Source organism: Gossypium arboreum, chromosome 7 (assembly GCF_025698485.1).
Source record: "Gossypium arboreum isolate Shixiya-1 chromosome 7, ASM2569848v2, whole genome shotgun sequence".
Lineage (NCBI taxonomy): Eukaryota > Viridiplantae > Streptophyta > Magnoliopsida > Malvales > Malvaceae > Gossypium > Gossypium arboreum.
The window spans coordinates 100,053,333-100,068,023 of record NC_069076.1 but is presented as its reverse complement, the minus strand read 5'-3'; the positions used below and the strand labels follow the sequence as shown (position 1 = coordinate 100,068,023).

The following is a 14,691-nucleotide window of genomic DNA, read 5'->3' as shown; positions in this document are numbered from 1 at the left end:
TACTATAGCGTGATACAAAAAGCAAGTTAAAACGTATCTTATTGTACCCAATCGTCTATCTAAACCTACCCCAAAAACTTTTTTACTTTTATGAAATATTAAATATTTATATTTATATATGGAGTGTTTTCTTGAATTGATGTCATGGGTTAATAGAACATCACTTTAACCGTGAAATTATTAAAATACACTCTCATATATAAATTAAATTATATATGATAGATTTAATTATAAATTTTAAATAGCATAAAAGCAAATCAAACTTAGACATGTTAATTGGACAAATTAGATAAATTTTAAACACTATTTTCATAATCGATCAGAATGAAAGATTAGATTATTTAATCCATGAATTAGTTGAATTAATCAGGTTGATTAATTAAATCGATTGAACTACTTTTTATTTAAAATTTATTTAATTAAATTGATGGGAATTCAGACATATGCTTTAATTAATTTAACCATAAGTCGGATCATGATATTGAGTTTCATATTGATAAATTGAACGAGATTTAAAATAATTGAATTGAATATTAAATATAATCAATAAATCCATGGTAGAGAATGAAGAAGCTTTGTTAAGAGCTCTGAGCTCATGAAAACTAACGAAAAAAAAAACCAAAAAGGTAAACGTCGTTAAAATCCAAGCCGAGGATGAAGGATTTTATTATTTTATTATTATTTAATTATTAAAATAAATAATAAATAATTTTACAACATGTTCCATCTGGTCCCCTTGAACCTTGACTCCTCTCCATCCGGCTGGCCCAATGATAAGTATAACCGGCTATAACCGGTTAATAAAGAAATTCGTACCGGTTAGTGCCGGTTTATTTTCAGTGGGTTTAGAAATTGACCGCGGTTGAAATGATTGCAATTCCCTTCTTCCCATCACCATTGGAAGTTACAGAGAGACAAACACACCAAAAAAGAAAGAAAAAAAAAGGAAACCAGAGAGAAAAAAGAGATTCAGCTTTTTTAATTTTTTGGCTTTGATTATTATATTTTTTTGCAATTCTGTTGTTGTGATTTGATTGATTTACGTGTTAATCAACGAGATTTGGTGGTGAATTTGAGTGAAATTTAAGGTTTTTTAGGGATTTTTCGTGGATATTATGATTTTTTTTTCGAGAGTTAATCAGATGAGAGATCTGAGCTAAAAAAGAGATTTTGAAAAATGACGAATACGGAGGTAGCTATGAAAGGGAATTGTGTGAACGGAAGAGGAGGAGAGAGCTTTTCTTCTGGTTATAGTGAGCCAAATGATGGTAGGAATACCGTGGAAGGGCAAAATGGTCATTCGACTCGTCAAGCTCCGGCTACAGGTGTGTTCATGGCAGTTTCTGGCTTTTGTTGTCTTTGTTGTTGATTTTTGGTTGTTTTTAATGCATGTTTTTTTAATAGACCCCGAAACGGCGTTGTATAATGAACTATGGCATGCATGTGCTGGACCTTTGGTCACTGTTCCTCGTGAACAAGATCGTGTGTTTTACTTTCCTCAAGGTCACATAGAACAGGTTTCCTTCTACCTTTAGTTTTGTTCTTCATCTTTGTTGACAAAGGAATGTGATTTGAAAGTGGATTTTAGTTTTCTTTGTTTCTTTTTTTTTTCACGATTGTTGCTATTTCGGGTTTGTTTTTATTTGCTTACCCACTGGTCTGGGGGTGAAATCAGGTTGAGGCGTCTACTAGTCAAGTAGCAGACGAACAGATGCCAGTGTATAATCTTCCATCAAAGATCCTTTGTCGTGTGATTAACGTTCAGTTAAAGGTACCTTGTCTTTTACTGTTATTTACCTTCTTTTTTTTTTTTTTTTGGTTTCCTTTCTGGGTTTTGGAATAACTTTTTTGCTTTTAATTCTATAGGCTGAACCAGATACAGATGAAGTCTTTGCTCAAGTGACTTTACTTCCTGAGCCTAATGTAAGCTTCGATCTCTTTTGTTTTTGGTATTTTTGTTATTTTAGGAACTGATGGGAAGTTGAATTTCTAAAGGCTTGTTCTTTGCTTGGCAGCAAGATGAGAACACTGTGAACAAGGAGCCTCCTGCGCCTCAACCACCACGGTTCCATGTGCATTCCTTTTGCAAGACCCTCACTGCGTCAGATACAAGCACCCATGGTGGGTTTTCGGTGCTCAGGCGGCATGCAGATGAATGTCTTCCACCACTGGTTTGCGTCTATCAGAAGCACCTGTGTAGTTCCTTTTTGTAGTTAGGTTCTTATTTATTTGTGCTTGTTTAACAGGACATGTCACGGCAACCTCCAACCCAGGAGTTGGTTGCTAAGGATTTGCATGGAAATGAGTGGCGATTCCGGCATATTTTCAGGGGTAATGGTCATGAATGTTCTTACAAGTTCTGGGCGATGGATTCTTTTATTTGGTTCTGTTCTGCTTAAGCAATCTGGACTTGCAATTTGATTTAAATGTCGGTGGAAATAACAGGTCAACCACGAAGGCACTTGCTTCAAAGTGGATGGAGTGTTTTTGTTAGCTCCAAGAGGCTTGTTGCAGGGGATGCTTTTATATTTTTAAGGTTTCTCTGCTTCCTCATACGACCTATGAATTTTGGTATTTTAGGTTTGAATTCTTTGATTGAGCTTGAGAATAAATAAGCAGAATGACTTGTATTTTGTAGAGGCGAGAATGGAGAATTACGTGTTGGTGTACGACGTGCAATGAGGCAGCAGGGCAATGTTCCTTCATCAGTAATATCAAGTCACAGCATGCATCTTGGTGTGCTTGCAACAGCATGGCATGCCTACATGACAAAAACAATATTCACTGTGTACTACAAACCTAGGTATGTAGATTGCTACCTTTTTAACATGCTACTCCCAAGCTTTCCAACAAGATCTCAACAATGCTGTTTGGTATAGGAACTCATCGCAGTTGTATTCATGCCTCTCAAATTTCTGTTGTAGGACAAGTCCTGCTGAGTTTATTGTTCCTTTTGATCAGTACATGGAGTCAATGAAGAATAATTACTCCATAGGGATGAGGTTCAAAATGAGATTTGAAGGTGAAGAGGCTCCCGAACAGAGGTACGGCTTGTGTCTTTCCTGCCACATAAAAAATAATTAATGGAATTCTAGTATGTTTCTGCATAATGGCAACCAATTTCAATTTGATGTGGGAGGAAAAGCTGAGGTTATGGTTTCCATTTTTTGTTGATTGCAGGTTTACTGGAACAATAGTTGGAATTGAAGATGCTGATCCTAAAAAGTGGCAGGATTCCAAATGGAGATGCCTCAAGGTAGATTTTAACGTGAAAAGTGTTTTGACATTTTTTTAGAATAGTGAAACAAAATGTAGAATTCTCAAAGTTATGGTTATGTTGAAATAATGTTCTAATACCGCCAACAGGTGCGATGGGATGAGACTTCTACCATACCTCGTCCAGAGAGAGTTTCTCCCTGGAAAATTGAACCTGCTTTGGCTCCTCCTGCGCTGAATCCCCTTCCAATGCCCAGGCCAAAAAGGCCCCGATCTAATGCAGTCCCTTCATCTCCTGATTCCTCTGTACTTACTAGGGAAGGTAGGTCCTATCATATAACAGGTATTTTCATGTAACAGCTTATCTGGAAAGATATATTGATTTAAATTAATTTTCTAGGTTCATCAAAAGCTATTGTAGACCCTTCACCAGCTACTGGGTTTTCAAGGGTCTTGCAAGGTCAAGAATTCTCGACCTTGCGAGGCAACTTTGCTGAGAGTCATGAGTCTGACACTGCTGAAAAGTCGGTGATATGGCGACCTACGGTAGATGACGAGAAGATTGATGTGGTTCACACTTCAAGAAGATTTGGGTCAGAGAATTGGATGTCTTCTGGGAGGCACGAACCAGCAGCATACACAGATCTGCTCTCAGGTTTTAGGTCAAATGCTGATTCCTCCCTTGGGTATTGTCCACCGATGGTTGATCAAACTTCATTAGCCGGTAATCCAATGAGAAGACAATTACTAGATCAAGAAGGGAAGCTTGGCTCTTGGTCCCTCATGTCCTCTGGTCTCTCACTCAAGTTGGTTGACAGTAATGCTAAGCCTTCTGTGCAAGGTTCTGAGGTTCCTTATCAAGCTCGAGGAAATGGTAGATTTAGTGGTTTTGGTGAGTATCCTGTGCTTCAAGGTCATAGGATCGAGCACCCACATGGAAACTGGTTGATGCCTCCCCCAACGTCATCTAATTACGAGAATCCTATCCAATCAAGAGATTTAATGCCCAAAGCTTCATTGGGACAAGATCATGAGAACGGAAAATCTAGAGAAGGAAGTTGCAAGCTCTTTGGTATTCCTCTCATTAGCAATTCTGTTGCATCAGAGCCTACTGTCTCTCCTATTAATGCCACGAACAAGGCAGCAAGTCATGTGGAAGCTGCACCAAACCAAGCTCATACATTTACGTTTGATCAAAAGTCTGAGCAGCCAAAATTCTCACGGTTGGCAGAGAATCTGTCTATTTTTAATGAGCAGGAGAAATCATTTCAGCTGGGTCAGCCTCATACAAGAGAGGTTCAAAGCAAATCTCCTAGTGCTTCAACTAGGAGTTGTACAAAGGTTCCTTTTATCTCTCGTCTCTCCTTTTGAAGATGTACCCCTCTTATGTAGTCTTTTAGGATCTTGCTCAAATCTGTTTGTTATTTCAGGTCCTAATGCAAGGGAGTGCTCTTGGTAGGTCCGTGGACCTTACTAAGTTCAACAACTACGATGAACTGATTGCTGAATTGGATCAATTATTTGAATTTGGTGGTGAATTAATGGCCCCTAAAAAGAATTGGCTTGTCGTTTATACCGATGATGAGGGTGATATGATGCTTGTTGGAGATGATCCCTGGCAGTAAGGATTTGTAACTTCATTCTAGTACATTTCACTTGTTCCTTATATTTGATGGCTTACATCATTACTAAGTTCCTGCTTTTGAACAGGGAATTTTGCTCCATGGTTCGCAAGATCGGTATCTACACTAGGGAAGAGGTTCAGAAGATGAAGCCCGGGTCATTGAATTCAAAGGGCGAGGACAATCCGGTTTCTGTGGAAGGCCCAGATGCAAAAGACGTGAAATGTACACCAGCATCTAGTACAGAGAATTGTTAAAGCTCGGCTCTAATATTTCCGGGTAATATAATGGGTGTGTATAATTGCATATAAGTATCGAACCTTGTTTTAAATAGGAAGAAGAAAACTAATCAGATTGAACATATATCATGTTATTACATGAGAACATCCACCGTTTTTTATCGTTTCAGCTTTTTGGTGGGAGGTATATGGAGTGCCGTAGTAACATTAGACGATTGGTTGGTTAGAACTTGATTTAGTTCCGAGTTGAAAGTGACTGGTCCACAAGTTTTTCTCAGAAACCAGAATCCAATATAGATGGCAGAAATGGTATTAATCCAATTTTGGACATGATGTGGTGGTAGTAGACGACTAGTAGTATATGGTATCCATTTAAATATATACATAAATATGTATACCTGCATTTAGATTTTCAAGCATGGCCTTTTCATTTGCAACCTCACCCCTTTTGTACAAAGATGTTTTACTTTTACCCCATCCCCTTTCTTGACTTTGGAATGTAAGTAAATACGCCATCTATTATCTTCTATCTCAAGTAAGCATTTCATTTTGTTGTTTTCTATTATGTTTTTTTTTTTTTAATTTTATATATATCATATTTTTGTTAAATCACCAAATATTGGGTGCACCTATGATATCTGTAAACCAGCAGCTTAATTTCTTTCTCTTTTTGGGTAATTTTTGGGGGTGGTAGTTAGGGAAGAGCAATTTTTGGTTAAAATCGCAAAATCGACCCAATCGTGTTTTTGAGTTTCGGTTTTGTTGGGTGGGGTTGGTTTTTGAATATGGAAACTGAATCAATTTAAAAAATTGATGTACTTTATATTAATTTTAAATTATTTAAAACATATTTATATTTTATATAATGTATGATAAATATAGGTGATATATTTGAGAGGTCCTTTTACTATAGAGATTTTTATCAAAGTAGTCCTTCAGCTATTAAATGGATCAATTTAGGATTAGTTTAGTAATACTTTTGAAGAGTGTTTTTGAGTAATGTTTCTGAGAAGTTTGATATAAAATTTAAGTGTTTAGTATTGCTGTCAAAAGTATTTTTAAGAAATAAAATGTTTATTTTAGATATGTTATTATTTAAATAATATTTAAATTAGTTAATATTATTATATTTTAGTAAAAATATAAAAAAATTATTTTAACTTATTGTTAATATTTTAATATATGAGAGAAAAATTTTAAATATTTTTAAGCAATAAATATTAATAATTTCTAAAATTTAATTAGAATATATAAATTATATTTTAAATATTTAAATATAATTAGTAAATTAAAGCACTTTTAAAAGTTAAAAATTTTAGTTAAAAGTAATTTATTGAGCATAATTTTTCTTTTAAAAGTATTTTTGGAGTTAGAAGTGTTTTTTAAGCAGTGTAGAATAGACCTTAGTCATTGTATTATGAAGAAGAATCAAATAATGTCAAATTAGACTAAAATTAACATTTATTGTTTAAAAATAGCATTTATTGTTTAGAAAATTTAGTAATTTTAAAGTTTTAATGGTTTTGTAAATAATTAATTTTTTAATAGAATTGAATTGTAATTGAAAAAAGTAAATTTTAAATAATTTTGTATATTGTAGACTTTAATTTTATTACAATTAGGACTAACTTGATACCTTTAAATAGTATAGGAACTAAATTGATTTTTTAATAATAGAGATTAATTGGACCATGCCCTATAATACATAGACTTCTTGGGTACTTTCACCAATAAATATATAATCACATAAATCTTATCAAATAATTTTAAATCCAACTCAAAAACTCAAGATCGGATAATTGATTGAAAATGTGAAGGAATTAAAGTTTATTCAGTTTAGTCGATTTTCTCAACATAAGTTAGTCGAACAATTTTTTTTATGTTAAAGTCAATTTAAAGCTAGTTGTAGCTTACTTAGTTTCAATTTAAAGCTAATTGTAGCTTACTTTGTTTCTTAACAATGTGATTGAGAGTTTGATTTTTATAGTTGAAAAAATTTAACTTTTGCGTGTATATATATATATATATATATGTCTTATGCACCCAAGTGTGAAAAATGGAAGGTACATTCTGATCCCTGGAGAAAATTCAAGTATTCAACCGTGGAAGTCGTCAAAATATACATTTCAAAAAAGTAAATTATTAATTGAAGACTTTTAATTGCAATAAAATATTTATTTAAAATAGATTAATATTAATTAGAAATATGAGAAAGAAAAAGGGCGTTTGACTTCTTCTCCTAACATTGAAAATGAATCACATGTTTTAGGTGTGGCGAAGGCTTATTACGTGTTTTACTCAACCTGAGTTCATGCATATAGAAATTAAACCTTTTGAAAACGTTTTTCATCCTCAAACAAATAAATTTTTTTCTTTTTACAAGTTGGGTTTAGATTCTCAATTTCAAGTGTAAGTTAGATCATTTTTAGTTTAATATTCTTCGATTGAGGTTGTTTCTGACGTAGATTTGATTTTCAGTTGTTTGAAAATGAAAAATAATTGTTATATTAAGTTATTGAACTTAATTAATAATTTAAAATTTTATATTTGCATATAAAAATATTTGTGTTTGTAATTGAGATATATTCACATGTATATATAACGTAATTGAGCAAATTGACATAGTTGATGGAATAATCAGACAATGATATGTAACATGCCACATATGTATTATGTTAATGTACAATGATCAGTCTTTAACAATAAAAAAGAATAAAATTCTTAACAAAATAATTAATTTACTTTTTTTATCTAACGCACATGAATTAATTTGACTATTTTTAAAATTTAAGAGATAAAACGAGTGTTTGCTGGATGTGAAGCCCAACGTTGTCCAAAGCCCTTAATGTGGACAACAAAACATGTGTATGTAAATAATTCTAGAAATCTAATATATTATATATTCTGTGTCTAGAATTTTTTATAATAACACATCTTCCGAAAATGGTATTTATTTTATCTTAACTAAAGCTGTTGACTAATAACTATGAACAGCTATAATTATGCCAATAATCAATTATATACCATTTTTTATTGTACCAAAATGAGAATCATCTACGGTAATTTACTTGAGATCAAAATTTAATTTAATTTGATGTAAATGTTTAGTACCTCATTTTCACTATAAATATTTCAAATAAGCCAATAGATGAATTGTGAAGTAGAGAAGCAAGTTGACCTACAACAATAGGAAAAAGGTTTGGTTTTTTTACTATCTTACTCCGTTTATTCATTCAACTCGATTTTATACTTTGATCTTAAGAAATGTTACAATTGTTGAAAATATGAAATTGGTAGTTTGGTGTTAAAACGAAGTGCCCACTTCCCTGCCCACCAAATTTATGGGGAGACAATTTTCATGTTTAGGTATTAGACAATTTATTGAACCTTATATTTGGGTTATATTGATTACATGGTGAATATATAACTCATTATGGAAGATCATTTTGCTGCCATAGAGTCCTTATTTACTTCATATGTTATTATTATATTGTATTACTCTTATGATATTATTATTTTATTCAGATTGTATTAGATCTTTTATTGTGAGTAAGTCTTGAAATCAATGTCTATATATTTGAGAGACTTGCCTAAAAAAATGTACTAAGAGTTAGGCACTTAATCTGTTCTAATGAGAATAATTTGCAAGAGTGTTTTTTTGTTAGTGTAACCTTATGTTGTGTTTTTACTTACTGTGATCAAAAGGGATGATCATAGTGGTGAGAGTATTATATCTTCAAAGTGCAAGGATGAGAGAAACGATCACGGTATGTGTGATTGGGTAGGTTCACTTTGTAATCATTGAAAAGAGTGCATATTTCTCACTGAGCTAGGCTTTGCGGACATAGGGAAACCAAACTGCACAATCATCTATTTGTGTCTTATATGTTAATTGTTTTCCATTTAATGCTTGGAAAGTGTCCACCAACTCAGGCACCAATTTGGTTGTGCAACTTCTACTTTTAGCAATGCCTTTTTTTGCTCATAATTGATATCAAGCTTGCCATTTAAGGTACACTACAGCAAAATAAGTTTTTAGCGGCGTTTGGATAAAAAACGCCGCTATAGATCGAGCATTAGCAAACGCCGCTATACATTGACCGTTAGCGGCGTTTTTCAAAAAGCGCCATTATAGATCAAGCATTAGCGGCATTTTTCAAAAAGCGCCGCTATAGATCGAGCATTAACGGCACATTTCAAAAAACGCCGCAAAAGAATTAAGCACAACGATGTCGTTTTATGTTGAGCTTTAGTGGAATTAGCGGTGCTTTTTGAAAAACGCCGCTATAGATTAAGCATTAACGACGCTTTTCAAAAAATGCCACTATAGATCGAGCATTAGCAACGTATTTCAAGAAACGTCGCTATAGATTGAGCATTAGCGACGCTTTTCAAAAAAACGCTGCAAAAAGTTAATCATAACGCCGTCGTTTTATGTGGAGCTTTAGTGGCATTAACGACGCTTTTTGAAAAATGCCGCTATAGGTCGAGCATTAGCAACGTTTTTTGCGCAAAAAAATTTGTTCAACTGCGCTCGCAAAAAGATGAACCACAACACCGCAAAAAAAATTAAGAACAATAAAAAAAAATTAAGCATTACTTAGAGGAATGCTTAGAGTGGTGGAGTCGTTATATTTATTGGAACAGTAGAAAACTAACTTCCATTAACAAGAGAGACGAAAAGGCCTGGTCAAGAAAACTAGGGGCAACAAAACTACATCAGTCCCGAGAAACTAAACAAACATCAAAAGCCCCAAAACAAATAGTTGAGCTCTCAACCCAAACAAGATGCCAAAACTAATAGTGCAAAAAGAGCTTAATTTCCTCATTAAGACAGAACAAGGTCACAGAAGTTAAATCGACTGAACTTATAATTAAAGCAAATACTTATAATTATATACATAATCAAATTTTAAAATATTTCTTTTAACTTATTGTAAACATTTAAAACATATATCTATTAAAGTTCGAATCATTAATTATATATCGTAGTAAATATAATAAAATTTAAAGTGCGAAAGTAGTACTTGAGTTAATTAATCTTAAAAATCGAAATAATGGACTGAATATAGAAAAAAAATTTGAATCGAAATAATGGACTGAATATAGTATTTTTAAAATGAAAAAAATTAAAATACTATTAGTTAAAAGAATTTTAAAATTTTGAGGTGTATGACTGATTGTTTTAAATTTATATAGTAAATAATTTCTTATATAATTGTAAAAGAGATAATATTAATATGAATATATTAAAATTATAATTATAGTTTAAATTATTTAAGAGATGATAGATAAACTTTATATATATTAAAATTTAAAAATTGGTAACCCGTGCATCTCTAAAGAAACAAAATTAATTAGTAAATTGAAAATGTTATTTAAATTTCCTAGAATATTGAAAGAATATATAATATTCAAATTTTATCTAACTAATTTAGGGTTTAAAGAATTATAATTAAGGGTTTAGTGGGTTGTGGTTTATAGGACAGTGGTTTGAGTTTAGGGTTTCGAAATTTTGGGTTTATAGTTTATGGGTAAGGTTTTTAGGTTTAGGGGTTAGGGTTTAGAGTTTAGGGTTTATGGCTTGGGTTTAGGGGTTAAGGTTTAGATTTTCATATTATTTTAAATTATTTTCATACACAATTATAAAATTTTAATAGAAGAAAATTTGATTGAAATTAGCGGCGTTTTTATGATAAACATCGCAAAAGGTAAGCAATAGTGGCGTTTTTCTTATAAAAACGCCGTAAAAATTTATCATAAATAGTTATTCTATTTTAAGCAAAACGACTGTGTTTATTTGAATTTTTAGTGGTGTTTTTGTTAAAACGTTGCAAAAGGTCAGCTTTAGCGGCGCTTGGTTAAAAACGCCGCAAATGGTTTCTTTGTTTTAATCAAAATGGCGCAGTTTAATTGCATTTTTTAGTGGCGTTTTTGTCAAAACGCCGCAAGAGGTGGGGATTTAGCAGCGCTACCTAAAAACGCCGCAAAATGTTTATTTGTTTTAGCCAAAACGACACCATTTGTAGGTTTTTTAGTGGCGTTTTTGCTTAAACGCCACAAAAGATGATTTTTTTTAGGCAAAACGTCGTTGTTTTGCTCTCCCCATTTTTTCCATCCAATTAACCCGATGATAATGTATTTCTTTTCCCCTTCTTTCCTCTGCTTTTTTTTCCCCAACCAAAGTCTGAAATCCCTAAATTTCTCTCAAAATTTGCAGCCCACCTTTTTTTCTCTGCTTTTCTTCCCCAACCTTTTCTCCTTATTCTTTTTTCCCCCTTGAAATCCCTAATTTTCACCTGAAATCAGCAACCCAATTATTTTTCCCCAAATTGGCAGCCTTGAAATCGATTTTGGCGCATTAAACAAGTATCAAAAGCGAAACAACAAAATGAGAAGGAGGCTTTCACCATCCCTACTTGCAAGTACGCAATTTTTATTTGAAAGATCCAACTGATGAGGGTTGGTACGTTGTACTCCGGAACACCCCTAGAGACTTGTTTGACATGGGTAGAAGTAGAGATGACATATTCGAAATATCAGAAACTTTGCCTTTTCCAGAACAAAACTTAGATGAAAATATCCCTAGTACTAGTACACAACATCAATGGGCTCGCCATGATATGGATGAAGATATTTACGAATAATGATGTAGTAAGATTTTACGATTTTTTAATTATATATAATATTATAATTTAAATATTAGTCTTGTTAAATATTTCAACTATTTTATATGTACTATTATTATTGTAATTAGTTACTAAAATTTCAACTATTTTATGTGTATTGCAGGAAAAATGCCGAGAAGAAGATTACGATATCTAAGTATTATTCAGAATACTCCAAATTCGGAAGCAACAAATAGTGAACAACAGACTGCCATTGGATTTTCGAATGTTTCGGAAACACTTGACGAGTCTACAGAAATTCAAAGTAATGTTAAATTTAATTTACATGCGTGTTGGCTTTTATTATTGATTTCTTTTTCAAATTCTTATATTATAATATACCATTTTTCAGCTGAAAGTGGTGGGACGCGTAGAGGTTGAGGACGTATGTTGCTTAAAGATTTATACGAGTTAACTCCTGTCGAGCGTGTCAAAGTATTTAGAAACAATCTTGGTCAGCCTGTTGGATCAGAAGCTCGACTTTTAGTAGGATATTTGGGCATTATAGCACGAAATGCTAATATGTTGCCTATCAACTACAAATCATGGCATCAAATGCCTGATAGTAACAAAAATCAAGCTCTCGATAATATTAAGGTAACAAAACATGAATGTAATTTATAATACTTTGGTTTAAGTTTCATTTATATTTACTTTCTAAACTTGTGTTTTTTTAGGAGAGATTTGCTTTGGAGGTCTTGGATACATATATAAAGAAGGCATTGGGAAAAAATGGAGAGACCATAAAAGCACTTTAAAGAAAGAATATTTTAAGAAAGATATAAGCCTCGAAGAGAAATTGCGAAATGTCTCGCCGGGGATGCTGAGGTACCAATGGAAAGATGTGGTTAGATTCTGGAATTCAAAGAAATGAGAAGTATTACGTACTTCCAAACTCTTATAATTATTTCGATTTATAGTATTTACTATATATGTAATAATAATTTCATAATGTAGGACTGTGAGCGAGTTGGAACAAGCAGCAGGCAAAAACAAAAATTTACGCATACAGCAGGGTCGAAAAGTTTTGCTTGTGTAGCTGAGGCCGAGGTATTTTTAATTTATTAATTGTGTCAAATATTAATTACTTTTTATTAAATAATATTTTTACTACTATATTGTAGGAACTCTCGTCCAGTCAAAAAGTTAGACGCCTTCAGCTTTTTGACATTACACATAGAAAAAAAGATGGATCTCCAATGGCTTCAGAAGCTGGAGAAATTATGGTATATTTACTTAATAAAATTTGATTTATTTTAAATATTTATAATGTTTAATTATAATGGTTTAATTCGTCCTTAGTAGTTTTAAATAATGTTAAGTTATGTTGCATTTGTTTTTATTATATATTTCATTTCTAACTCTTTGATTGATTTATTAGGAGAAACTAAAGGATAAAAAGACGGAGTATGAAGCGATTGCTTCGAGTGATAGTTCTGTTAATCTTGAGGACATTGATAACAGATACTGAAGTTTTGGGTCCTAAAAGGTATGGTCGGATTCGAATTCAAGGATCTAGTGTTAACCCAACCCAATATTTTGGATCCAGCTCGCAGCAATACATGCCTTCGGGGAGTCAAGCTCAAGCTGAAGTTCAGAGGTTAAGAGATCAGATGACTTAGATGCAAGCGAGCACAGTTGAGCAAATTGCTCAACTTAAAGTGGAGGCAGCATCAATTAAAGAGGAGGCAGCAGCGAGGGAAGCAGAGCAAAATAGAAAATACAACGAACTCCACTACTTCTTCAGAATATGATGTAGATGTTTTAGCAGTCCCAGAAGCCACCATATTAAACGTTTATTTCCTTATTGTAAGAATGTTTTAACAATATAACTTTTAACATTACTGTAATAATATTTTGTTATTTCATTTATAAATATATCTTTCGTTGAATTTTTAAAGTATCATTTAGATTTGCTATTATTGGTTGGATTTGATATTGCTTGAAGTATCATTTAGATTTGCTGTTATTGGTTGAATTTGATGTTGCAGGAAGGATTGTATATGAATAAAATTAGGATATTAGAAATCTGCTAAAATTAGTGGCTTTTTTTTATACCAAAAATGTCGCAAAAGAAAATACATTTAGCGGCGTTTACAAAAAAAAGTGCAGCTAAAAGTCACATTTTTTAGCGGCGTTTGTGATAAAAGCGCCGTTAAAGGTCAGGTTCTTTAGCGGCGTTTGTACAATAAGCGCAACTAAAGGCCACGTTCTTTAGTGGCATTTTTTACATAAACGCCGCAAAATGTTAGCGGTGTTTTTTGCGATTCTTGTAGAAGTGCTGCAAATAGTTTTAGCGGTGCTTATAAACGCCGCTAAAAACCTATTTTGCTGTAGTGGTAGCTAGTGGAGATCTAGAATGTTGCTAAGCTATTAGATATGGAAGGTTCATCCACATTAATACCCTTTATGCTTGAAGTTGGCAATTATACCTATTAGAAAGCATGCATGAAGGCCTACATTATATGCAATTTTTAATGGAGTGGATATGCAGGAATTCGAAAGAATTGCCAAATGCACTGCGACAAAAAATGTTTGGGATATCTTGAAAACAGAACACGAGGGAACCTCCATAGTCAAATATGCAAATGCCGACTTCAAGATTTGAAAGTCTGAAGATGCAGGAGTCAAAGGCAATTAGTGAATTTTATACAAAATTGTGTGATTTATCAAACCAAGCTTTTGCATTAGGTGAAGAGTATTCAAATTTGAAGCTGTTGAGATCTCTCCCTAAAAGATTTTCTATCAAGGTCATTGCCATTGAGGAGGCCAAGAACCTTGAACAGTTGGCTATAGATGAATTCATTAGTTCTCTACGACCCTTTGAGATGAAAATAGAATAAACAAAATAAATCAAGGGAAAACGAGATAAAAATATTGCTTTTCAAGTCAATGAGAAAGTGCCCACTTCACAAAATGCTATCTTGGAGGACTTACAAGAGCATA

The 14,691-nt window shown here is 32.8% G+C and overlaps 1 protein-coding gene across 2 annotated transcripts; it reads left to right on the top strand.

Annotated features, from left to right (window-relative positions):
* Window positions 1-738: 738 nt before the first annotated feature.
* On the top strand, window positions 739-5,639 carry LOC108452351 (auxin response factor 2B). Of its 2 annotated transcripts, XM_017750132.2 has the most exons (14): window positions 739-1,325; window positions 1,405-1,517; window positions 1,676-1,771; window positions 1,867-1,923; window positions 2,016-2,171; window positions 2,247-2,331; window positions 2,446-2,536; window positions 2,639-2,803; window positions 2,925-3,044; window positions 3,181-3,256; window positions 3,367-3,538; window positions 3,617-4,557; window positions 4,647-4,837; window positions 4,927-5,639. In XM_017750132.2, the coding sequence occupies exons 1-14, from the start codon at window positions 1,178-1,180 to the stop codon at window positions 5,093-5,095; spliced, it is 2,580 nt and encodes an 859-aa protein (XP_017605621.1). In that variant the 5' UTR covers window positions 739-1,177; the 3' UTR covers window positions 5,096-5,639. The 2 variants fall into 2 exon arrangements, with proteins under 2 accessions (XP_017605621.1, XP_052886863.1); XM_053030903.1 differs by lacking the exon at window positions 1,405-1,517 and having other exon boundaries at window positions 839-1,325.
* Window positions 5,640-14,691: the final 9,052 nt, after the last annotated feature.

Bases quoted from the DNA above. Each gene is read 5' to 3' on its own strand.
- LOC108452351 (XM_017750132.2), top strand. From the start codon at position 1,178: ATGACGAATACGGAGGTAGCTATGAAAGGGAATTGTGTGAACGGAAGA. The intron at 1,772-1,866 runs GTACCTTGTCTT...TTAATTCTATAG, and splicing joins TGATTAACGTTCAGTTAAAG to GCTGAACCAGATACAGATGA. The intron at 2,537-2,638 runs GTTTCTCTGCTT...TGTATTTTGTAG, and splicing joins GATGCTTTTATATTTTTAAG to AGGCGAGAATGGAGAATTAC.